The 24598-nt window shown below is 55.8% G+C and overlaps 1 protein-coding gene across 2 annotated transcripts in view; it reads right to left on the bottom strand.

Annotated features, from left to right (window-relative positions):
* Nucleotides 1–680: 680 nt before the first annotated feature.
* The window catches only part of MAN1C1 (mannosidase alpha class 1C member 1), a 141574-nt gene continuing 117656 nt past the window's right edge, over nt 681–24598 (bottom strand). Inside the window, exons 6-12 of one of the 2 annotated variants that reach the window (XM_004465446.4) lie at nt 21775–21901; nt 18991–19084; nt 11472–11587; nt 6402–6621; nt 3721–3893; nt 2398–2513; nt 681–1465 (exon numbers count right to left, since the gene is read on the bottom strand). In XM_004465446.4, coding sequence (XP_004465503.2) covers nt 1345–1465; nt 2398–2513; nt 3721–3893; nt 6402–6621; nt 11472–11587; nt 18991–19084; nt 21775–21901 — 967 coding nt within the window. In that variant the 3' untranslated portion in view covers nt 681–1344. The remainder of the gene's footprint in view (nt 1466–2397; nt 2514–3720; nt 3894–6401; nt 6622–11471; nt 11588–18990; nt 19085–21774; nt 21902–24598) is intronic. The other variant, XM_058304080.1, reaches the window with a different exon arrangement.

Raw genomic sequence — 24598 nt, forward strand, 5'->3', positions numbered from 1 at the left:
ACCTCGGGAAGTTGCTCACCCCCTTCTGGGCCTCTTCCAAGCCTTCACCAGCACATAAAATATCCAACTGCTTAGAAAGGCTTGGCCCCACACCTCCTAAATGCATTAGGACCAATTTAAAGGGAAGGTAACAGAAGTTGGACTTGCCAATTCCTCATTCTCTAAATTATCTTTTTTTAAAAATTTATTTTTATTTCTCTCCCTTCCCCCTCCCCCCCCAGTTGTCTGCTCTCTGTGTCCATTCCCTGTGTGTTCTTCTGTGACCGCTTCTATCCTTATCAGTGGCACCAGAATCTGTTTCTTTTTGTTGCGTCATCTTGTTGTGTCAGCTCTCCGTGTATGTGGCGCCATTCCTGGGCAGGCTGCACTTTCTTTCACGCTGGGCGGCTCTCCTTAGGGGCGCACTCCTTGCGCGTGGGGCTCTCCTAAGTGGGGACACCCCTGCGTGGCAGGGCACTCCCTGCGCGCATCAGCACTGCGCATGGACCAGCTCCACACGGGTCAAGGAGGCCTGGGGTTTGAACCTTGGACCTTCCATGTGGTAGGCGGACGCCCTATCTGTTGGGTCAAGTCTGCTTCCCCTAAATTATATCTTAAATCAACTGGTTGTTGATGAGTCTTTCTGACAACATTGCAAAGGTTTTCGCAGGAGTCACTGGTGTTCAATGAGCCCAATCATATTTTTTATTCAATAAACTCTTTTATTCTAGTTCACAGATTTTTCCATCGCAATAATGAAAATAGTACTGGTGAGTCATAACACTTAGACCAAATTAAAGGGAACCCTTCCTCAAATTAAAAAGTAAATAATATGAATTGAACATATAGTAAATGCTGGGTAAAGGTACGTAAAATAGAGAAAATGGGGTCAAGATTTGTGTGTGTATGAATAATGTGCAAACACTTGAAGGTTTAGTTTATTGGGGTGACACCGTTTTAGAAAGCACATGATTTTGAAAACCACATAATTGTGATAAAACCCAACTGTAGAAAAAAGGCAAAATCAAGCGAAAAATAAAACAGAACAAAACCCAAAGGAAGTGACGCAAATATGTGGGGTCAATATGCAAACTTCCTTCCCTTGGGCCCTGGAATGGCAAGTGAGTGGGTTTCATAGAAATTCTCCGTAGAAAGGAATGTCTGGGCGCCGCCTGAGCGAGGCCCTGGTCTGACTCGCTGTCTCCAAGTCCTTGTCTCCTCATAGAGGAAAAGAAGCTGCTTGTCCGACGACGTGCGCGGGGTCTGCCGGGGCTGGGCCTGCGCTCCCAACGCCTCTGAGAAAGGTCCCAAGCCCCACGGGGCGAGGCGGCTCTGCGGCGGCGGGGCCGCGGGGAGGGGGTCGGCTTAGCCCCTGGCCCTGCCGGCGCTGTCCAGGTGCTTCACCGGGAGCGGGTGGGCCTCGGTGTTGAACACCCAGTCTTCCAGGGAGAGCACGTCGTCTTCAGAGAACAGAAGATAGAGGTACCTGGGCGCCGGCAGGCAGGGAAGCAAGCACAGGCGTCAGAGACTCCCGGGGAGGCGCGGACCCCAGCAGTCCAGGCCACTGGCCTGGGGCTCAGGGCGCCAGGAGGTCCCACCCCAAGGGCCTGGAGGGCTAGGCGCTGAGGCCAGGGCTGAGCCCTGGGGTCCGACGCACCTGGTTACTCCTGGCTCTGCCCGCCCCACTCTGTTACCTCATGCCCGGTGGCTTCGCTCGGGAACTTTCACCGCCAGGCCCCCTGCTTGAGCCCGCCAGGCCCTGCGATGGCCTAGATTCTCCCTCCTTTGCGGGGCAGCCCTGCCTGCTCGTGTGCCTCCCGTGGAGACTGCACACAAGTATGAGTGGGTGTCAGGGCCCCAAAACCATACGAGTTGTGACGCCAGGACCCCAGCTTCCCGGGCCGTGGGACTTTTTACCAGAAGGAACTGACCATTCCAGTCCAGCCTTAAGGGCTGGTCTGGGGAGCGGCAAGGAAGGGGGTAGCTGGCTTCCACCCCAGAAGGGAGTGGCGCCGCGGAGGCCACGGGAATAGCGACCAGTGCTGGCACCACCGCTCAGGCCGAGCGTCACGGTCTGTCTTAATTCTTACAACGCTCTTACCAGGGACATCGTCATCGTCATCTTATCAGCACTGTTCCCCATTTTACAGATGAGGACCTAGCTTCAAGGACTTAAGAGCCCTGAGGAGGCGGTCTAAAGAACTGCAGTAAGCCGCAGCTGATTTAGGGGGGCTGATTCCAGCCCAGCTTCCCCGACCCCTGGGCACAACCCGGGGGACCCCAACCCCTCCGTTCATCTGGGGGAGACCTCTTGTGATGGACTGAGACCTGATTCCTGGTGAGGGGAGAGGAAAACCGACCCCCTCGCCCCATCCTTGGGAAGCCTCTGGAAAGCACCGCCACCAGGCGCCCACTCACTTGAGCGTCTCCGCTAGGAAGAAACTCTGCTGCTTGTTGTCGTGGTTGGGAATGCTGCTGTAAACGTCCTGGATCCCCGAGAAACCGGCTTCCGTCCGACAGTGCTTCTCCAAGGCCTGGGAAAAGGCAGGCAGGCTCTAGCGCTGGCGAGGAGCCCGGCGGCCGAGCTCGGGGGCAGCAGGCCCCACAGGCCGCGGAGGGGCTCCCTGGGATTCGCACACGCACCGAAGCCAGTTGTTCTTGCAGGTTGCAGCCCCTGCGGGCCCCGGGGCTGGCGGGCCCCTCTCCCTCCACCTGTCACAGGCACTCAGTCCCCGTGGGAAGCTGCTCTTTGCCTTTCAGGGAAACTGAACTTCTGACCAATTCACCCAGGATGGGAGAAGCGACAGAGGAGGCCACTGGTGATGCTCCCGGGCTGGGTTTTGGGTAGCGGACTCAGGACCCTCAAGGATCCTCCCTGGAGACATGATCCCTGGGCCCCCACGCTGCCTGCCTTTTGTATATAATTGTATTTTGTACGTACACGAGAGTTTTACGTGGGCCGGGCTCAGGAACTCAGAACACGGGGCCTTTGAAGGTCAAGAACCAGGGCTCAGAGAAGCAGGTGGGCTCAGGCCCACGGCTGAAGCTTTGTGGGTCGTGGGAACTAACCCGCCGCCCCCCCCCCGCGCCCTGCCTGCGGATGGCACGCTGCATGCGTGGCTCCCCCAGGGCCGTGCACCGCCTCGAGCTGGGCTTGCCTTGACGTCGAGAGGTCTCAGCTTCCACTGAGGAATCTCCTGGAATCACGCAGCTGTCTGTGACACCTAGCCCAGCGGACCCATGAGATTTCCAGCTAAGAGGCTGGGGGCCCAGGAGAGGCCAAGAGGGATGGTGGGGGAGACGAGGGAGGCAGGGCAGAGCGGGGGCCTGCCTGGGGGGGGCTGGTTTCGGGAAGGGCCTGGAGGGGCTGCTGGCCTGGAGGCCAGTTCCTACTGGAAAGGAGAGATCAGGGTCAGGAGGGTGTCTGCTGGGAAGGAGGGGACCACACTGTGTCCTTGGCCCCTCTGGCTGCCACCCTGCCTTTGGCCCTCTAGTTTGCCCCACACCTGGCTCCCAGCCCCAAATTAGGGCGATTACAGGACCCTCTTCACAACTTCCTGACCTGCTCTGGGCATGCAGCTCCTGGGGACTCCACAGCCACCTCGCCCCTTTGCCCTCTGAACCCCAGCCAGATGCCACCCTGGTTCGCCCCCTCTTGGTGCCTGAGCGGGGGGGCTGGGACCCTGGCTGTGGATCCTCAGGGGTGCCTGCCACCTGGGCCCCCGGCCCGGGCCCACTCACCGTCACCACTTCCCAGCCCCACTCCCTGTAGACGGGGTCGTGGGTCTGCCGCCACAGGTACATGTAGCTCTCCACCACCTCGGGCCGCAGGATGTAGTAGCTCTCGCTCAGCTGGGTGGCCACAGCCTCTCTGCCCGAGTTAAACCAGAAGGCCTCGGGCCCGAGCTTGGTGTCTGTAAGGACCGAGCACAGGGCCTGGGTCAGCCCCCGCCTCCTTCTTCGCTCGGCTGCCCCCGCGGCCCCGGCCGGCCCCTCGAGAGGGCGGGCCCCGCGGGCACTCCTGACGAGGCCGCGCCAGGCAGTTGCTCGGGCTCCCGCTCGGCCTGGGCCGGCCAAAGCAAGACCCGTGAGGCCTCAGGGATTTCGCAGTTTTGGACTCTGAGGATCTGCAGGAACTGCTGAGCAGCCTGGGGCGACGAAGGTTTGGGCAGGGAGCCCCAGCTCTGTATCTTGAGACGCTGCCTCTGCAAGATGCTAACTGGCCAAGAAAGAGTGTTGAAGAACAGTGGGCTAAACCAAGGGGTCTCTTCCCTGCAGGACTCTCAGGTCCCCGAGTAAGCTAACGTGCGACACCCTTCTCCACAAACCTCCTTTCGCAGGGAACTTCTTTCAACACCTCTCAGATCCAGCCTTCCAGAGCTCACAGGAGGGGCCGCTAACAAATGCCTCCTGGGCCGCTGGCTGCAGGCGCTGGCCAAGTGCTTTCCTGTGGGGCCCTCTGCTCCGCTGGGGGGGAGAGGACGGAAGCCCTGCCCTGGAATGCACCTGCTCAGGCAGAGGGAGCCGAATAAGGCCTGGGGAGGTCTGTCTTCCTGTGGTTGTTGACGTTTCTTTTCCCCCTCACAATTTGCTGCCACTCCTGTTGTGTGGGTGACCGTGATTATAACTCCACTGCAGCCACCAGGTAGGATTTCAAGTGCTGTGCTGGGTGATTTACATACATCATTTCAAACCCTAAATAAATAAATAAGCATTTGCTAAGGCAGATGTTACTATCCATCTCTCCAGCACATGGAAACTCAGGGTCAGAGAGGTTAAGTAATTTGCCCAAGGTAACACAGCAAGTCGTGGCTGAGCTGGGACCCTCAATCTGTCTGATGCTCTTTTCCTTCTGGGTCTGACTCTTTAGGTCCAAGATCTATGGTATATGGGTCAGCGCTTCCTCCCTTTACTGCCTCTACATCCTGCCCAGGCTAGCTGAGTACCCAGCTCTGGCCCTGTTGCGTGCCCTGCCTTCCTCCATTAGGACTCAGGACTTGAAGGAGCTCTGGGTTGCTTTTCGAGAGTCAGGGTCAAGGCTTTGCAGGACATCCTACTCTTCCATGGAGGGCTTCAAGGAAGAGGAATTAGCCAGACCCTGCCCGCCGCCCCCCGTCAATGGTACCCCCCGCTGGAAAACAGCTGCTTTGCCCAGCTGCTGCTGAGGTGCGGGCAGGAGCCACTGCAGGTCTGCGGCCAGGCGGGCTGGCTGGACAACGCGCTCTATCAAGCCGCCTGTCTTTTATGGGCCGTGCAGACTGTCGCAGACAAATAGTGAGGTTTTTTATTATTCCTGAGATTTCCTATTTGTTTACGGCCCTGGCAGTGTGATCTTAGAAGGGATGGAAGACCAGTTTTAAGGACCCCTGCAAATCGATGGCTTCCTGGAAACAGCTCCAGGAGAACCGGATTCGCTGGGGCAGCAAGCGGTGCGCTTGTGGTAGGTCTGGCGGGCGGGCCTGGCGGGGCTCTAGCCAACGCCTCCCGGCCCGTGGGCTGCCGACGCCGGCCAAGTGCTTTCCGTGGCCCCTCTGCCTCGCCCGGGGACACTGGTGTTATTATTCCCATTGAACAGATGAGCAGACGTACACCACTCTGCCGGCTAGTGGCACCTGAACGCGGGATGTCTACCGCCAATCCCAGGTTCTCTACTCTGCCACGCGGACAACTGGGACAGGAGGTATTCTCTGCAGCCATCAGGCGCTGGGGGTTTTCTCAGGGGGCTTTTTAGAGAAGGAGCAGGCAAGGCAGGCCTGGGCATCCGGAGACAGCGTGCTCGCCCAGGCTCAGCTGCTCGTGTGCGGTGTGGCTTGGGCGAGGTCACTTCCCCGCTTTGGACTGACTCAGTTTCCCTAGGTGTAGGACAAGGAGTTGGGCTTGTGCCTCTTGACTCTACCATTTGACAACTCAGCAGTGAGCTGGGGTTGGGGTTGGGGGAAGATTATTTCCAGGGGCCTTGGGTCGAACTACCGAACAGGGTGGTGCTTGGGACGTGGTCAGATCCCGTAAAGGGAGAGGAGCCAGCGGGAAAGGCAGCGGCACATTCGGGGCGGGGGACGAAGGGTGAAGGAATTTGCTGGGCTCGGGAGCCCGTGTTGCTGCCGCAGGGCTGCAGGACCTTGGTCACGTCCTCTCTGAGCCTCGGGTTCCTCGCCTGCATTGTGAGGCTCAGTCGAGGTGTGCTAAGTCCTGACCAGCATCCGGCACACACGGTGCCTAACACATCGCCACTACTTCCCCTGTAGAGCACAACCTCAGGGCGGAGACGGCCCGTCTCTCGTTCAGCTTTGACATAACTTCCGAGGGGAGACTCCCCCAGGGCCACGTGTTCCCGTCACGCTCTGCTGCTCTGTTGGGCTTCCCAGTTCTTCCTGGTGTCTAGCCTCAGTTTCTCCTGCTGCCCCTTCCCTTTGCAGGGTTACCTGAACGGGCGTACGATTCGTGGCACGTCTTGGTGATCTGGGCCGCGAGCTCCCTGTAGTGGGTCCTCTTTTCTTCCTTGGCGTCCTCAGCACCGAGGGAGATCATGCCCCCCGAGAAACAGGCCAGGTGCCCCATCTTGTGGTCCAGAATGCCCCCTCGCCACTCAGCAATGTAGGTCAGCCCCCCCGGAGAGACATTCAGCAAGTAGGTCTCTATTGCCTGGGAGCAAGGTGGGAATTGGGCAGGGAGAAGGGGCACGGGAGGGCACAGACAAGGGAGGGAGAAAGCACAGAAAATGAGTATCCTGGAGACAGCAGCAAACGCAGCTCCGCTGAGCCCTCCATCCCAGGCAAAGGACAGGCGCTGCTCTGTGCTGGTGGCGGCCCTGACGGGCCAGCGGAGGTCCTGCCCTCAGCAGGCGCAGGCCTGGGGCCCGCCAGGGTGCTCGGCACAGGCAGCTCCTGGCAATTCTCTGCACGCCTCTAAAACGATCATCCCACACCACGTCCTGTTAGGAGCTTTTAGCCTGCAGCCCAAAGAGCTTGGGGATGCGCTTCTGGGAGCCCAGAAAACCCCTAAAATTGTATGCAGTGCTTCTGTGTTGTGCCTTTTCCTGGGCAAAGGGTCATTTATTTACACAGTCTTAAGAGGAACTCACAGAAAACTCAGAGCTGATCTCCACGGCACTTTGTCGTCCTCTCTCATCTTACGCCCACAAGCCGGCAGATGGGTTGTCGTGCCCTTTACAGACCCAGCAGCTGATGACTCCCCCCAGGTCACCTGCTAGGACCGGACAGGGACCTCCAGACCCCCGAGCACTGCTCCGCTTGGGTGGGAACCCCTGGAGCTGTTGGGCGAGTGTGGGGTGTGATGGGGCAGCCGCTAGCACAGCCCTCAGGCGACCTCTGGGCCCCCGCCAGGCCTCCCCCCACTCTGCTCCCCAGGGGCCTCCGGGCTCTGGAACCCACGAGTCGGCTTCGGGCCTTCAGTGTTTCCAAGAGCCTTAGGAGAAAGCCCAGCAGGGCCTCCAAGACTGCCTGATCCCGACTCTGGGTTTAGCCCGATGCTTTGAATGTGGTGCTCAGGGACGGCTCGGGGGTTCAGATCCCCTCTCCACCAGCTGCGAGCTGTGTGACACTGAGAGGCCCCATGCTCCCTCTGTGCCTCAGCTTCCTCATAAGGAAGATGGAAATAAGGGCCTTTACCACTCTGTAGAATCATGAGGATTAAATGGGATATGTCTACAGAGGCCAGCACAGTTCCCAGCGGAGTCCTCAATAAACGTTACAATTTATTACAATTCCTGTCCCTCCTGTCTCCTGCCCCTCCCTCTTCATGCCCTTGCCCCAGTCACGGTGCCCTCTTTTCATTCATGCATCTTCTCCCCTCTACCCTCTTCTATCTACTGTCTTGTGAGAGGCTCCTGGGGGCCACAGCGGTGCCGGGTGCTGGAGGTGCAGCAAACGGGCCTGCCCCTGCTGGCTTCAGAGCTCACCTGTTAGCGTAGGGATAGCAAACTTGCCAACAACATCAGCTACGTGCATGAACCCATTTTGAGACTGGCATTTTGAACGAAAGAAATTGAGAGGCCAAGATAGAAAAAAAATCATTTGTGGAAGGGGGTGTCCTGCTTTGTAGAGCAAGGAAGGAAAAGATCTCTGCAAAGGTGACATTCATGCAGTCTCCATTTCGTCCCCCTGTTCCTTCTTCCCCCCTCCCAGGCTCCTGCCCAGCTCCACCCTCTAACGCCACCTGGGCCCTCGGTCCGCCCCACACGCCCCGCCTGAATCGGCACTGCCGCCCCTGCTGCTCTCCCTTCACATCCTGGGATCTTTCGACAGAATGCTCATCGCGCGCCGTGTGTACGTATTTGTGTGTGCTTCTGTCGCATGCCCCTCGCCCGGGACCCTGAGTGCTGTGTGATGGCAGGAGCCGCCGCTGCAGCCTGCAGCTAGTGCCTGGCACCCAGAAGGAAGGGGCTCGAACTAAATTCACTCCTCGCTCGGCTCTTTCTCTTGTAAGGGCCTGGAGGGGTCGATGGGCGCAGGACCTCATGGGACGGTGGATGGGGAAGCCCAAGAGGGGAGGCGCGCCGAGCAGGCCCGGGGCGCCGGCGGCCGGCTGGGGTCTGCTCTGGCCGCGGCTCTGGGCAGGGCTGGGTCAGAGGCAGCTGCTCTGCGTCCCTAAGCCTGCAGGTGCCGCGAGGGGGCTCAGGGCACAGAAACCTGGTTCGCAGGGACCAGCTGTCGACATTTGGAGAGAACACAGACGCCCCTGGGGGCTGTATGTCGTGTTAGGAAATCTGCACCTTCTGGTCAGTCTGCCATAGGTGGGCGGAATTTACAACTATTTCCATTTGGGGTAAACCCCAAACTAAGTAACTACGGGAAGGAGAAAACTACAATCCAGACTCTCTGAAGGTAAAACTGAGACAAGCAGATGCAAACAGAATAAACAAGGCTCTCCCCAATCCTGAGCAAGACACAAGAGAGCACAGGCTGGCAGCTGGGAAGGGACTTGAATCCCAGCAAGAGACAGTGAAAGAGCTCAGCGGGGCGTCGGAGGCCGGGGTGGAGGCCCCCGCTTTGCAACTGACGCGCTGGGTGGCTCTGGACAAGTTAGTCCACTTCTCGGAAGCTCCACCTTCCTCATCAGTACACTGGGGCTAATAACTCCTGGGATGGCCGCGAGGATAAAGGAGAGGATGCTCAGACTCGCGTTTCGTGCTCGGCCCCTGAGGGGCTCAAGGACCCTTCTTCCCTCTCCCTGCGGAGGGGACCCATCTGGGCATTCCCGAGAGGAACGTGGAGGCACACCAGGCTCTTCTGTGACCTGGCGGCCAGTGAGGGGAGCGGGGAGCACTGCGTTTGGAGTCAGACCCGAGTTGCTCTAGCACTTGTTGCTGGATGACCGCGGCTTTTCTGAGCCTCAGTTTCATCATCCATAATCTGCGGATGACGACACCTGCCGCACCAAGTGGTCGTAGAGACCATATAAGACAAGGGACTCGGCACGCCTGCCCGGAGGAGGCCGTGGTGACGAGTGCTCGCTGTTATCCCTGTTGCCCTGTCTCATGACACCCGGGCACGCGCCGCTGGACCTGCCTGCAATCCGCCCACTATCTAGATGTTTGTCTAACCTGGTGGCTCTACTGCATATCAGATCATTGTGGGGCTCGGGCAGGGGAGTTTGGAAGGTTCTCTCAGCAGGAGTGAAACGCCTTGGGCTGGCCACACAGTGGGACCACCTGGGAGCTTTAAACCGCTGATGCCTGGGCCCCATCCCCAGAGGCTGGTACGTGGGCAGGGGCACGGCTGGGGCACGGGGATTTAACGGCTCCCCAGGTGATTTTAACATGCTCACAAGGTGGAGAACAACCACAACATTCTTCAAAGACCCAAACTTGCCAGAGGCCCAGGCTTTACCTGGTCAGAGAGGCTCCAGGCTCTTCACCCGGAGATCAAAGGCGGGAGCAAAGCCGAGTCCCAGCCTGCTCAATCAAGTGCCTTCCATAAAAATCCGAGTTGCTTAAATAATTCATGACCATCTCTTTCCTTGAAGCCTCGACCACAGCGAGCCCTGAGGGGAGAGCGAGCCAGGCTGCTCCTTCGTTTTATGTTCATTCCCTGGTTCCTCTGCCCCTCCCGGCAGCGTGCCTAGGCCACTGGCTGAATCCCCTCCTTGGAGCCCTCCCACAGGGGCGCAGGCCACGATCCATGTACATGGAGTACGAATTTAGATGCTCATAAAGGTGAGGAAGAGAATAAGCCTGGCAGATTAACGGAGAGTGGCTGGGAAGGCTCATGCAGATGACATTCAAGCTGAGAGCTGACTGGCAAGTGGCACCCAGCCATTTGAATGTCTGGACGTAAGGCATTCCAGGTCACGGGGACAGCAAGTGCAAAGGCCCTGGGGTAGGAATGGGCTTGGTATGTCTGAGGAAGAGCAAGAACCTGGTGGCTGAGTAAAGAGAGCAAAGTTTAGGAGATGACTCAGATCATGTGGGATCTGGTGGGCAAAGTTGAAGGGTCTGGTTTATTCCAGAAGGGAGGCCGGTGAGGGGAGGGCCAGGCATTTTCAGCTCCTCTGGCTGCTGTGTGGAGAATGGACTGGAGGAGGAGCATGCAGAAGGAACGCAGGGTTCGGTTTAGGGGACAGAAGTTGGGAGCTCGGATTAAGGTGGTGGCAAAGCAGATCCAACCTGCTTGACTTACTTTATGGGGAAACTGAGGCCCAGAGTGGAGAGGTGAGGGTCCATGCGGCCAGCACAGTACCGGGTACGCCCAGTGCCTTTCTCTTTGTGGGGCTCAGAGGTATTTGTTGATGGGTGGATGGGATTCCATAATCCCCACCCCCCATCCTAGGCGCCCTTCTTTGGGGGGACTGAGCTCAGCCCAACATCCCTCATTCATCCATGCCTCATGGATGCATCCATCAGATAGACCAACAGTGGTGCTGCCTTAGGGGATCTGGCTCTACTGCCAGCTCTGGGCTGTGTGGCCTTGGGCAAGTGCCTTCCCCTCTCTGGGCCTAGGTTTCCATCCAATTAACAAGAAGCAGCAGAACTGGAACTTCCCCTGAGGCCCTTCCCAGCTTGGACTTGCTAATTGTGTCCCCTCTAGTTGGCCAGGGACGCCCCCAGTCTCGCTCTGGCAGCCTCGCTCTGGCGGCCTCGCTTGGGGACGCCAGGCCACAGTCTGCCTGTGTTATGGGCGCTGACCTGGTAACTAAAACACAGACGCCCTGGGTTTCTGAGCCAGACTGTCACTGTGAGACCTGGGACAAATTATTTAACCTCCCAACCCTGGGTGCTGCGATGTAAAGCGAGGGTGCTAACCCAGGCCCAATTTCTGGGCTGTCCAGAGGAGTCAGAAGACAGGGTATGGAAAGCGACTGGCCCGGCTGGGGACTGTCTTGTCATTTTCTGGCCAGCCCACTGTGGGGGAGGGGGTGGGTACGCCTCTGCTGGTCTGGCCCCCCGCTGTCCCCCGGCGCTCAGGGGCCTGTGCTGCCCAAAGAGCCGGTGGCTAACCACCACCTGCCCACAAAGAATCAAGCCCTTGTCTTACCTCCAAGGCTTCGTAGTACATATTTTTAGCCTCCATATCCGTCTTGGCTGACATCAACCAGGATTTGATCAAATACTCATAAAAACTGTCCCCGAGTCCTCCAACCGAGACGTGGTCTGTGAGGGGAAAGACGACAGGAACGTTGTCTCCCTCTGCTGGCATCCCCCGGCGGGACGAAGCGGGCGGCGCGCGGGACCTCGGTGGCCCCAGCGGGGCCGTGCGCGGGCAGTGGGGAGCGAGCATTCAGTCTGCAGCCACCGAAACCCCAACGGGCACTGAGAGGGCGATGCCGCCGGGGACTCGAGGAAACCAGGGCCCCCGAGCGCGATTGTCCTACGCGAAAGTGCGCGGGCTCCTTCCGCGCGCTGCACATCATCTCGCTTCAGCAGGCAGGGCGGCTGGTTATTAACTGTAAATGAGTTGCATTTCTTTAAGAAGATAATCTGGTTGCAGAGAGTTCAGAGATTTTTATTACCCAGTGACAAACATGGTAATTAAAGCTGAGCAGGTTCATAAAAGGCCACGGAAAGAAGGAAGGAGAGCCTTAATTTAGTCATCAGACCCTCTAGTGCAAAGCCACTCAGGCAACAGCTTAAATTTAGCAAATTGGGATAAATGGAGTTCAAAGGAGCAGGGAGGGAGAAGAACCAGGTTTGAAGATGCTCTCTCACGAGCAGGGCCTCTGGAGGCGATGGCTGGGGAGACACCTTCTCCCAGGAGATGATGGGAGCAGGAGGAGCACGGAGCCACAGAGGCGAGACCCGGAAAACAGCTCACTAACACGCTTTAAAAACGAGCAACAGGGGAACACAAAGGCATTCAATGGATCCCACAGAAAAAACAACTTTGGTTCCATGTCACGACCTACTTAAGCAGAGACAGACTGAGGAAGAGAGAGCAGGGTGGACAGAAGGTAGGCTGGGGGATGGAAAGAGTGTTGAGAAAGAGGGATGGAAAGAGAGGGCAAGTGGTGAGGAAGAGATGAGATGCCAGCAGCTGCTGCTTCCTGAGCATCGTCTATGGGCCAGGGGCTTCCCTCTATTAATTTTTGTTCACTGTTCCCACCTCCCCCGGGTCATGTGAGGATGGAGCGAAATAAGGCAAATGAAACATCTGGCCAGTGGCCTCCCCTGGAAGCACTCACAGCAGCCGCCCTGGCCACGCTTCCAGTACTGGGCTCTAGGTGTCTGTTTCTGGGCCTGCCTCCCCGGCTAGACTGGGGGGCTCTGGAGGGGCATGGAGGAGTCAGTGCTCTGTGCCTAGTACTTTTGTGGCCAGGCACCCATGCCCAGTAAGTCCTGAATGAATGAATGGAAGGTGGGTTTGAGCTGTGCTGGGAAGAGCCAGGAGTGCCAAGCCAAGGACGTCATCACGTGACCTCAGTGTGTGTGTGTGTGTGTGTGTGTGTGTGTGTGACATGGTTGAGGGCTCTGTCTAGCAGGAGTTCCAAGGATGTTGGAGACATGACACCCTCTTTGGGATATGCAAATAGCCTCCCAGGGGGACTTCACCGAGGTGGACAATTCTCACTTGTAGATGTGAGAGGACTGCATCCCACCACCCTAAGGTGTGTGCATATGCCGTGTACCCTGGGGGGAGCAGGGGGCATTAGAAGATGGGGACCTGCCCTAAGCTCCGGGCAGGTGTGTCCCCCTGGGGGCTGCAGCCTCCTGATGTGTGAAGGTGAGAAGGGGAAGCCAAGTGGCATCTCTGAGCCCTGGGGTAGAGGCAGGTTTTACTGGGTGCTGGTTGCCTCCTTTCCTTGCACTTGGGGCTGGCAGGAAAGCAGCACGACGCTGGTGGCTGGCTCAGTTCCAGGCCCACTAGGGAGACTACCATCTTGCTGTTTCTCTGAAAAGAGTGGGGTTCAGGGGGTCAAGGCGGACAGACTACCCCAGAGGCCAGTGGAGCCTTAAGTGAGCCCTCCTCGGCAGCTCTCGAAGCTCTCAGTGGCCTGCCGGGAGGGTCTCAACTGTTCTGTTGCCTTCAGGAGCCTGGTGGACTCGCTCAGGGGTAAAGTCTTGAACAAATCCAGGGCAGGGAGGGTCTTGGCTCTTCCCTGTTACCCTAAATCCCAGTTTCGAGGAGGATGGGACGCAGGCAGGTCCAGGGGCCTGGATAGCAGTCACGCGGCCCTCACTCCTCTGCCTCGCTAAGCTGCAATTTTCGTGGTGGCAAATGGGTGAAACAGGCCCTGCCTGTCCTGCCTATGGGCTGTTTCTGAGGATTCAAGGAGATAAAGTAATGTGAGCATACTTAGCTTATGCAAGGTGGCAATGCTATCATCTGTGAAAAAACACACATGGGCGCACACACACACAACCAAACCAGCCTGAGACGACCCCGGAGGAGGCAGGCAGGCCGGCCCCAGATGAGCAGGGGTTTTTAACTTCCCCTCTGCTCTTCTGCAGGCCTCGGATTCATATTTTATTGATATGAACCAATTTTCCATATGTGACCAACTTTGCTCAGACCTGCAACCCTGGTACAGCTGGGAAAGAAAATGACACTACTGGGGCGGGCCTGGGGGCTCTGCAGTTCACCAAGGCATGTGTTTAGACTGGAAGCCACACCTCTCTTGCTTCTTTTCCTCGGGTCTGCAGCACTGTCCTCGAGCAGCTAAGGCCAGCCAAGATCTCTTCACCTGGTGAGGCCTTTTTTTTTTTTTTTAGTTAGGCCAGTGAAAAGAACTTATTGGGAAACAAGGGAGAGAACAGAGCTTGCTGAGAAATGGGAGAGAAAAATGGAAATACACACCAAGATTTGGTGCAGGCGCCTCTAGAGAGAGTGCCCAGTCGGGTCTTGCAATTAAAAGCAGTAACAGGTATTGACCTGTCTCTTTCAGTGGCCATTACCTGTAACTCAAACCTTCCTCTTCTCCCTGCACTTTTGGACTGGGCAGTGTGTTTTGGTTAAAACTATTTTGCATTTCTTTAAGTGTTTTTTTTTTTTTTTTTTTGCAGGAGGTCATATGAGAATGAGGTCATCCCTGGGGAAAATCCCTGGATTGCCTTTTTGGGGTGCCCTAGACCTGGGGATCATAGAGGCTTTGGAATGACAGGAAAGGCCCCTGCTGTTCCTCCACGGCGTCATGGCCGGCCACTGGTCATCTGGGTCCTGCTTGCATACTTTTAGTGAGGGGAACTCACTACCTTTTGGAAGACCGAACTGAAACCTGTGTCCTGTAGCTTTTTTTTTTAAAGATTTATTTATTTCTCTCCCCTTCCCCCCCACCCCCCTGTTGTCTGTTCTCTGTGTCCATTTGCTGCGTGTTCTTGTTTTTGTCTGCTTCTGTTGTTGTCAGCGGCAAGGAAATCTGTGCTTCTTTTTGTTGCGTCATCTTGCTGTGTCAGCTCTCCATGTGTGTGGCGCCATTCCTGGGCAGGCTGCACTCCTTTCATGCTGGGCGGCTCTCCTTACGGGGCACACTCCTTGCGTGTGGGGCTCCCCTACGTGGGGGACACCCCTGCGTGGCAGGGCACTCCTTGTGCGCATTAGCACTGCGCATGGGCCAGCTGCACATGGGTCAAGGAGGCCCGGGGTTTGAACCGCGAACCTCCCATGTGGTAGACGGATGCCCTAACCACTGGGCCAAGTCCACTTCCCATGTCCTATACCTTTTGATTATCCTCTTACTCCCCCTCCATGGACCCAGAGAACTCCTTTCACTCTCTTCAAGCCTCCAGAGGCTTGAAGGCCATGGGACCCCCACTGTCACCCCACAACCTCTTCTCAGACGTGCATAATGGGGTATACTCAAAAATATTCCACATGGGCTCCTTCCACTTTGAACACACCAAGGTCCACTTTTTCAAATAATGTCTGACACCTGGACAACACCTACTACTGCTTGGGGCCTCTCTGCCATTTAGGACTGAGGGACAAAGGTATCATTATCTCCATTTTCCAGGTGGGGAAACTGAGTCTTGGAGAGGTTAAGTGGCTTGGCCAGTGAGTAGGGGAACCAGGATTACAACTCAGATTTCTAGTACACTAATGAATTAGTTTAATGGAAACTTATGCATGCCAGGTTCTGTGTGGGACCTGTGGATACAGCAGGGAACAAAGACCAGGGCCCTGATCCAAGGAGCTGTCACTCTGGCAGGGAGCCCACTCCACACCGCTGTCTCTCGCCCCATGCACGCGGGGCTCATGCACATATGCTGAAGGGGCCAGGGCCCTCCTGGGGCTCGGTCTCCTGCCTGGAATGCCCCCTCTCCCGCTTTTCTCTACTTAACTGCCTCTGGGTCTTCCTTGCTCCCCGGAAGCCCGTGCCATCCACCCCGATCATCACAGGGCTCTCAATGGCTTCTGGGCTGTACTGCCAGGGGCCACCAAATGGCGCTTTTCCCTGCATGCCGAGTACTCTGCGGGCAAGAGCTTGAGCTCCGGAGCAGGTACGCAGGGGGAAGTCCCAGCACCACTTTCCACGGGGTAAGCTCTGGTGAGGTACTTCACCTCTCTGCTTCTAGGCTGCTCCATCGTGCCCTGGAGGTAGTACTAGTACCTACTTCATAGGGCTCTTGTGAGAATTAAGTGAGCTCATTCAGGGAAAGTGCCTAGAACTGTCACTGGCCCAGAGTAAGTCTGCAGCAAATGATAGCCATTATTATCACCTTGTTGCCCCAGTCTCTGGGTCACAGTTGTTTTGGGGTAGAAATAGGGTCTTTTTTTTTTTAGGTGACACTGGGGCTGGAACCCAGAACCTCATACATGGGAAGCAGGTGCTCAACCACAGAGCCACATCTGCTTCCCAATGAGAACTGGTTTCTTTGTTTGTTTTTAGGAGGTATCGGGGATCGAACCTGGGCCCTCATATATGGGAAGCAGGCTCTCAACCACTTGTGCTACATCTGCTCCCCAAAAGTGGGGTCTTAAGTGCCATGGCTGCCGCGTCACAGAGGAACAATGAGATCCAGCAGGGGGTATGGACAGTCTGGGGTCAGAGACCTTGGCTTGTGTCCTGCCTCCTCCCCTTATTTGCTGTGTCGCCTTAAGGCAAGTACTGTGAGTCTCCATTTCTTTGCCTAAAAGGTGAGACTCATGCCCTCATCTCGCAAGGTGGTCTGGGCACTAACAGGCAATTGTGTGTTGAACTGCAAGGCACACTTGTTTTTTTTTTTTGAGGTACCAGGGGTTGGGATTGAACCATTGAGCATGGGACCTTGTATGTGGGAAACTGGTGCTCAACCACTGAGCCACATGGCTCCCCTGAGTTGTTTTTTTTGTTTGTTTGCTTGTTTGTTTTAAAGATCTATTTATTTATCCCCTCCCTCCCTTCATTGTCTGCTGTGTCCGTTTGCTGTGTGTTCTTCTGTGTCTTCTGTGTGGCTCCGGGAACCAATCCTGGGACCTTCCAGAGGAGGAGAAAGGCGATCATTCTCTTGCGCCACCTCAGCTCCCTGGTCTGCTGGCATCTCTTATTATTTCTCCTTTGTGTCTCTTTTTGTTGCAACATTTTGCTGTGCCAGCTCTCCGTGTGGGCCAGCTACTCCTGCGTGGGGCAGCACTCTGTGCAGGCCAGCACTCCATGTGGGCCAGCTCGCCACACAGGCCTTCACCAGGAAGCCCTGGGCATCGAACCCTGGACCTCCTATATGGTAGGTGGGAGCCCAACTGCTTGAGCCACTTCTGCTTCCCTGTTGTTTGTTTTTAGGAGGCACCAGAGACCAAACCTAGGATCTCTCATGTGGGAAGCAGGCACTTAACTGCTTGAGCCACATCTGTTCTCCACTGAACACACTTAAATTCATATGAAGCTGCCCCCAGTGCCTTTTGGGGATCAATCCCTCATCACATTGGCCCTGGAGAAACAGGTTTGTCTGTACAGTCACTATGACAGCAGCCAGCTCTGCAGGAAATGGCCTTGGATCCTCTGAACTTCCCCTTCGAGGGAAACAAGTGTGAGAAAAATGACTATTGTTTTTGAGGGCTCCCAAAAAGGCACAGACAGCAGCTCCAGTGGAATGCTGAGGCAGCCCTTCCTGCACCCCACCTCCGGTATTTGCGTATCTCTAAGGGAGTGGGCTAAAAACCCAGCCTCACATCCACCACCACCATGCCCCTGGCACCCAGCGCCAAGGTTCTGATTCAGCAGAACTGGAGAGCCTGCGCTTGCGCTGGAACCCCTGGGAGTCTGGTGCTCAGACACGTGGGGACTGGGGCCCTGAGCCCCAGAGCCAAGCCCAGAGCCTACCATAAAGTGGACAGTCGGTGCACGAATTCGCAAACAAACGAAAGAAGGCTCCGTGGACCCTCGCCTGTCAGGATGCTCTCTAATCGGCATGTGGCATCTGCTGTGGACCACAAGGGCCACATGGTACAAACTGTGACGACAACCTGCTCTGGTTTGAGAGGTTCCTGGGCCCCAGCCCCGGGCCGTGACACATGGGGTGAAACAAAGCAGGCTCTGTTGCTCCGGGCCTCAGCTCAGGCGTAGAACTGCTCACTATGGCGCCCCTGCCATTGCCCCTGCAGCACCCGACAGCCTCCCCGAGTGGCCTCTCAAGCTGTGACATACAGGCACTGTCATTCCCATTCTGCAGGAAAGGAAATCAGCCTCAAAGAGATGAAGTGAGTCCCCCAAGCACGGTCTTGTAGACTCGCGTCCACCTTGCCCCTGAGCCTCTGCTGCTTCTACAACTCCTGAGGCTGGCAGCAGGAAAAAGGGAGAAGGGTCCTTGGGTGGGCAGAGGCGGCCGAGGCGGGGCCCTGGGCAGGTTTAAAGGCAGGGCCTGTGGAGCCTATTGCCACCACTGCCTGCCCATCGTGACCGTGGGGCCAGGGCTGCAGCTTGCACTGCTGCTCCCGGCGCAGGTGCACACCCGGGGCCTGGGAGGCTCTACAACACTCGTGGCGCGCCCCCACCCCCAGCCTGTTTTGGGCCCTGTGGCCGGGGCTTGTGAATGATGCTCGATGGGTGGCCCACAACCAGCTGGGGGAGAACCAAGCCTCTGAACAAAGAACAACAGGGAATGCTGGGACCTGTTCTTGCAGGTCTAAGATACCAGGAGGGAATTAATGATTTTTATAGTGCTGGGAAGTTAGGCTCTGCTAAAAAATTTTTTGTGTTTTAAATGAACTTTGGATGTAGGGAACCAGGTCAAAAGGACTGGGCCAGGATGCATGGCTGCTCTTGGAGCCACTTCTGGAATAGATGTCACCACCCTGGCACATTCCTGCAGGTTTGGGGGATAATGGATCTGATTCCGTATGAAACTGGAGGCTGTAGCTCTCTTGGAAGGCAGGAGACAGCTCGTGTGAGGGGGACACACAGGGCCAGCGTGTACAGGAGCCATCCCACTAGCTCCCCCACAACTGAAAACAGTCCTAGCAGATTCCCCAGGTGCCTGGAAAGGCAGGTGGCATTCAGAAGCCTCGAGTGAGTGCCTCCCCAGGCACGTGACGCTGATAGACGTGCCACCCCAGGGCTGAGGCCCCAGAAGCCTCAGCAGGCACTGGTCGAACGAGGTGAGCGGGCGTCAGGGACTCTGCGAGGCGGCAGCGCCTCTTTACTCACGTTGCACCCAGTTCCCGCTGACTGGGCTGAGGAAGTTGGGGTAGAGGCCGAAGGGCTTATCGATCTTCCTGAGGACCTTGCGGATGTTCCTGACCTGCCGAGAGAAGGACCTTCACTCTCCTGAAGAAGCTGACCACTCCCAGCCCACCAGGGATGGGAGGCAGCTTGTTTAGAATCACAGAGGAAACCACTTTCTGTGTAGCAGGGAGAGCTGCGTAACAAACATCCCACCCATGCCCAGAGGCTGAGATGGCCTCAGGACATGACCCCAGCTCTCCACTGAGTGTTCCACCCAGCTCACCACCACCCTCCAGCCCAGGCCCATCACCCCACCCTCGCCCCAACCCTTCCTCTTTGCCTGATGCTTTGCAGGATGGAGGGGGGGCGGGTATCCATCTAAGCGACAGTAGCTCAGTCGTAAGTTTTGGGTAAAATTGCCACCCCCCACCCTTTTCAGGACCGTACAGGGGACAAACCCAAAGTTGCCTTTTTAATAGGTCAAAATGGTCAAATACCAGCAATTTCATGTGGTTTAACCTAGTAAAATCTTATTTTACTGGGCACTGTGGGAACCTCTTCAGAAAAGAGGTGGGCTCCTGGAGACCCCCAGCCTACCAGGCACCTCAGGGGCTTAATAATAATAGTGACAATCAGGACAACAATCAGAGCTGCTAACATTTGCCAAACAGTTCCTCTGAGCCAGACTCTTCATACTTGTGATCTCCAGCCCTCAAAGCAGCCCGGAAGGCATTATTATCTCAGCTTAACAGTCGAGAAACCTGTACCTCAGGCTCATTGACTTGCCCAAGGTCACAGCTTAATAAGTGTCAGAGCCAGGACCACGCAGCAACACGGAGCCAGAGGCTCCCCCAGCTTCACAAGGAGAGACTGGATTTGCAAGCTCTGGGGCAAGAAGGGCAAGAAGCAGGGTTCTGGAAGGCATTATCCACTGGCATCTGCTCTCTGGGAATACATTAAATCCTATTCAGGACAGAATCGGCTCTGGAGAGAAAAGTACCCAGGGCAGGACTGAACCCTGCTGTTAGATTTCCTACAGGGTGAGGAGCAGGGGAGAGCGGCCTTGTAGCTGTCAGGCCTGCCTTTCCAGGGCACGGCACTTTGATTTGCCACATCAGATTTCATATCCATTTATGTTAACAGAGCCCGTTGAGGGGGGCAGGAATGTGTTTGCACGTGAGTTATTCTAGACTGTCCTGATGGTGAGCAGTGAAGCAGGTTAAACTAGCTCCCCTGGCAGGAGCACTTCCAGAATTTGGGCTAATTTGTTGACTGCCAATAATCGCCTCTGTGGGAGGCAGGATTGGGGGATGAAAATAGTCATAGAATGTAAATGTAGAGAGCGACAGACAGAGAGACCATGGACTCTAGAGAAACCTCTGAGTGTGAGCCTGAAGCCCGCTGTGCTCATCTAGCCAGAGAGGCCCCGGCTTTAGAGTCCCTGCGTCCTGGGTCTGCATTCGACTGCAGCACTCACCAGCTGGACGCCCCCGGCGAGCTGCTTAGCCTCTGAGCCTCAGTTTCCTCCTCTGTAAAGTGGGGATAACAGGAAGCCCTACTTCACGGGGAGCTGGGGGGAGCAGGGCTCTTATAGCCTGGTCGACACAAATGGGGTGCAAAGGCAGTGGCTGCTATTGTTTCCAGACTAAGTGGGGACTAGACTTCCTTGTCCCACTCCTTCCTGGAGGCACACCTGTCAGAACATAGATTTCGGAGCTTTACCCTTAGGCCTGGGAATATGCATTTGAGGATGCACCCATGTTCTTTTCTCATGCCTAGTTTGGGACCACTGGTTACCCAGTGCAGGACTCCACCCAAGTGATGCTTTGCAGAAGATTGGCTGACGTGCGACAGGGAGCCACTTTCCATTCGAAGAGGCTGCCGTTCCAGGGAGGAGAGAAGGCTTTGGGAGTGGGGGCCTCCGAAAGGTTCTTCCTGTACAGCTCTGCAGGTGGGGGTCCCATCTCCCCACAGGAAGTCCCAGGAAGGGATAACTGCAGGTGGGGCCTGAGCCACTCTGAGGGTCAGTGAGAGTCCACAGCCCCTCTCTGGCTTTGGGTTAGCCATAGCAGACACTTTCGGCCAGGGCCTGCTGGAGGCTGCGATGCCAAGGAACTGACCCTTTGGAGGACTCTACCCAGGGCCAGGCTCCTGCCGAGTTCAGGACTGGGTGCTGGCCTGCCTGGGTGCTGCCTCTCACACCCTTGCAGCCTCAGACAACACAGTTCCTGACAGCCCAGCACCCCCGAGAGGGAGCAAACCCCGCATCTGCTTTTGAGAGAAATCTTGTGGCATTTGCCACCAAGATGAGCGAGGCTGGCACCTGAGAGGAAAAGTCAGGCCTCACAAGAGAAAGCTAAATGTTCCTGGAAAGGGGACTTTTTGCACCAGGTGGCCAAGTCCTGCCAATGCCAGATGGGGCCTAGATTTCAGTTGTCCCACTTTCTCCTGATCCCACCTGTGTGTGCTCCTCGGCGCTGCAGGGATCAGTGGAAGTCCTCTCTCTGGAGGGTCTGTCTGCTCCTGCCCTGTGCAGAATCCTGACGCCTCCCTGAGCCCACCTCCCCTGCCCCGGCATCCTCCACAAATCCCTATTTACAGCTCAGTGGTGGCCTGGGGGCTCCCGAACTCCCCACTCACCCTCCTGCTGACCCACCCCATCACCTCTGAGAAAAACCTGTGAAGGGCTCAGTGTGCCTCCTGCTCTGTGTGGGCAGAAGAGAGAGGAGCGGTCTTGGGGGGAAGCAGGAGGGAGGTAGGACTTGCCTTTTCAGCGAAGACCTGGTTGCCAGAGAGCTCCGTGAGGTGCAGGAACTCCAAATGCAGGGACCCAAACTCTGCCAGGATGCTGCTGCTCCCTGCCATCGCCCAGCCCCAGAGCCCATTGGAGCCACTGAAAAGACAGAAGCAGCCCCATCACCCACTGCTGGCCTGGCTCCCTTCTCTACTGAGTGACAGCTGCCAAGTGGGCAAGAGCCCCCTAAGCGCCAGGCACTGGGTGCTTTCTGTACACAATCTCAGTGCACCTTCCCTGGGGGCCAGGAGCACTGATAGCGCCATTTGCTTGATGAGGAAACTGAGGTTGGTAAGTTGAAATTACTTGCCAAAAGCTGTGTGGACCCAGGACTGGTGGCCTTGCAAGATTCTTTGCTCCTATCAAGTGGCTCCTGTAAGATGCAGGGGCTTGGGGATGACGGCAGCAGAGCTGTCTTGGTGGCCAAGACCTGGCACATGAGTTATGCTAAATTTCCAAGTGACAGCAGTAAGTTGTCAGGGACCACAGGGGACCCCACAGCACACCTGTGTGTACTTTGCCTGAAGGCACCCAATTGCTGGTCCTCAGGGGCTGTGTAGGGAAGGATAAGTAGAGCCATGTTTTGGGTCTGAATGGGGACCCATCAAAAGGCAACAAAGCGTGTGTAAGAGTGACCCCTCTGATGACCTCCTGACTCTTTTTTGGAGACACATAGCCATATAAACTCATCTGTTCTTTCCATTTCCCCCTTTTATTCAAGGTCAAATGATACCTGATATTACATGGAGGCTGAGATATTCTGCTGGTCTGAGTTGACCCTTTTATTCAAGGTCGTTTTCTAGTTACATCATCAGCTAGTACTTGGTAGTAATCCCTCGGCACCAGGGAGGCTCATCCCTGGGAGTCATGTCCCATGCTGGGGGGAATGCAATGCATTTACATGCTGAGTTTGGCATCGAGACTGGCCACATTTGAACAACATGGAGGTTCTCAGGAGGTAATTTTTAGACACACTGCAGCTCTAGGCCTAGTTCTTATTTCAGACACACAGCCTCACAAGCATAGTCTTTAGTATCAAGGGCTCATTGTTGGACCATCCTTCTTTATTGGTCTTAGACATTGCACTTGGGGGATGGTTGCTATTCCATTGGGGAATGTGATAGAGCTCCCCTGGCTAAGAACTCAGCACTCCTTCAGTGTTCATTTTAAACTGTAACCACTATGAAAATATCCAAACATTTTTATGTACCCTGTATACATGTCCTGGAGAACTCACTTCAGTGCCATGTCAGTTGGCCCTACTTTGGAGTTTGTGTTCCTGAGTGTGATGGAGTTGAACTCAGATGTGATCTTTGTTCACAAGCCTCTCCTGTTACTTTTACTGGGGTTTGGTGTATGCTCAGGGGACCTGAATCTCTGGACTGTCCATGTGATAGCCAGACCCTGAGCTTCAACAGATCTGCAAACTCCTACCCTCTGGTTTATTGGACTTACTCCAGCCAGCTAACAGGGAGGTGAAGAAGGTCAACCACCACACCAGGGAGCCAAGAGTGCCTACAACAGCAAGCAGGAGAATTGCCTCCATCATCCATGTGGAATCTAAGCCCCCTCTCAATATAGAGGTGGAGTGGACATAACCATCCCAGGGCCCACTGGATGGAGGAATAGAGTATGGATTAGAGTGGACTTACTGCTATTCTATTCTGGAACTATTGCAATTAGTAATGGAAGAAAATGTATCATTGATGTAGAGAAAGTGGCCATGGTAGCTGCTGAGAGTAGGGAGAGGGAAGAAGAGATACGATGTGGGGGCATTTTCAGGACGTGGAGTTGTCCTGGATGGTACTGCAGGGACAGTTGCTGGACACTGTATGTCCTGCCATGGCCCACTGGGTGGACTGGGGGAGAGTGTAAACTATAATGTAAACCACTATCCATGTGGAGCAGCAGAGCTCCAAAATGTGTTCACCAAATGCAATGAATGTGCCATGATGATGAAAGAGGTTGTTGATGTGGGAGGAGTGGGGGGTGGGGGGTGGGAGGTATATGGGGACCTCATTTTTTTTAATGTAACATTAAAAAAAATAAAGACAAAAAAAAAAAAAGGCAACAAAGCAACTTGGGTGGGGCAACCGCCACTCACCCACAGCTGTCAGTGCTGCCCACAGTGACCACACAGCTGGAGCTGCCGGAGCCTGGGGAAGCCCGGGGTCAGGGATGGAAGAAGCAGGGGCCCTAGGAGCAGAAGTTTCCTCACCCGTTCACCTCCTCAGGAGCAGCTCAGCTAAATCAAGGTATTTGGTATGGTCAGCATGGCCCTGCAGCCTGCTGGAAAAGCCTGTCAAGTAACCACTTCCATTTACTGGGTGCTGTCAAGGATTGAGATTCTGAGGCAGGCCCTCATTTAATCCTCACATCTACCCCATTTACAGATAGGGAAATAGAGGCACAGAACAGTTAAGTCGTCTGCCCGAGATCACATAAAAGGAGCAGCTGGGACCCCGGCTCTGCTGCAAGAGCTGGTCCTCAGCGCCGCGCTAGCTGCCTCTCCTTGGATGTACAGTAAGCCAGGACCCTGCCTTTCCAGGGCTGCCCTCAGAAGACTTCAGCTGCAAGTGATTTGGGTTGAGAGACTTGGGCAAACCATCTAATCATTGTGCACCTTGGTTTCTGCATCCTCGAAATGGTAAAGATAATATCCCCCAGCTTTCATCCCAGGGCTTTTGTGAGGCTTGAGAGAGAAGACGCTGCAGAACGCCAGTGGCCTTGTGCAAGCTGCTTCTGCCCCCCATGCCTCAGTTTCCTCATGTGTATCATGCTTATCTTTCCTGTGCG

The sequence above is a fragment of the Dasypus novemcinctus genome, chromosome 9 (assembly GCF_030445035.2).
Source record: "Dasypus novemcinctus isolate mDasNov1 chromosome 9, mDasNov1.1.hap2, whole genome shotgun sequence".
Classification (NCBI taxonomy): domain Eukaryota; kingdom Metazoa; phylum Chordata; class Mammalia; order Cingulata; family Dasypodidae; genus Dasypus; species Dasypus novemcinctus.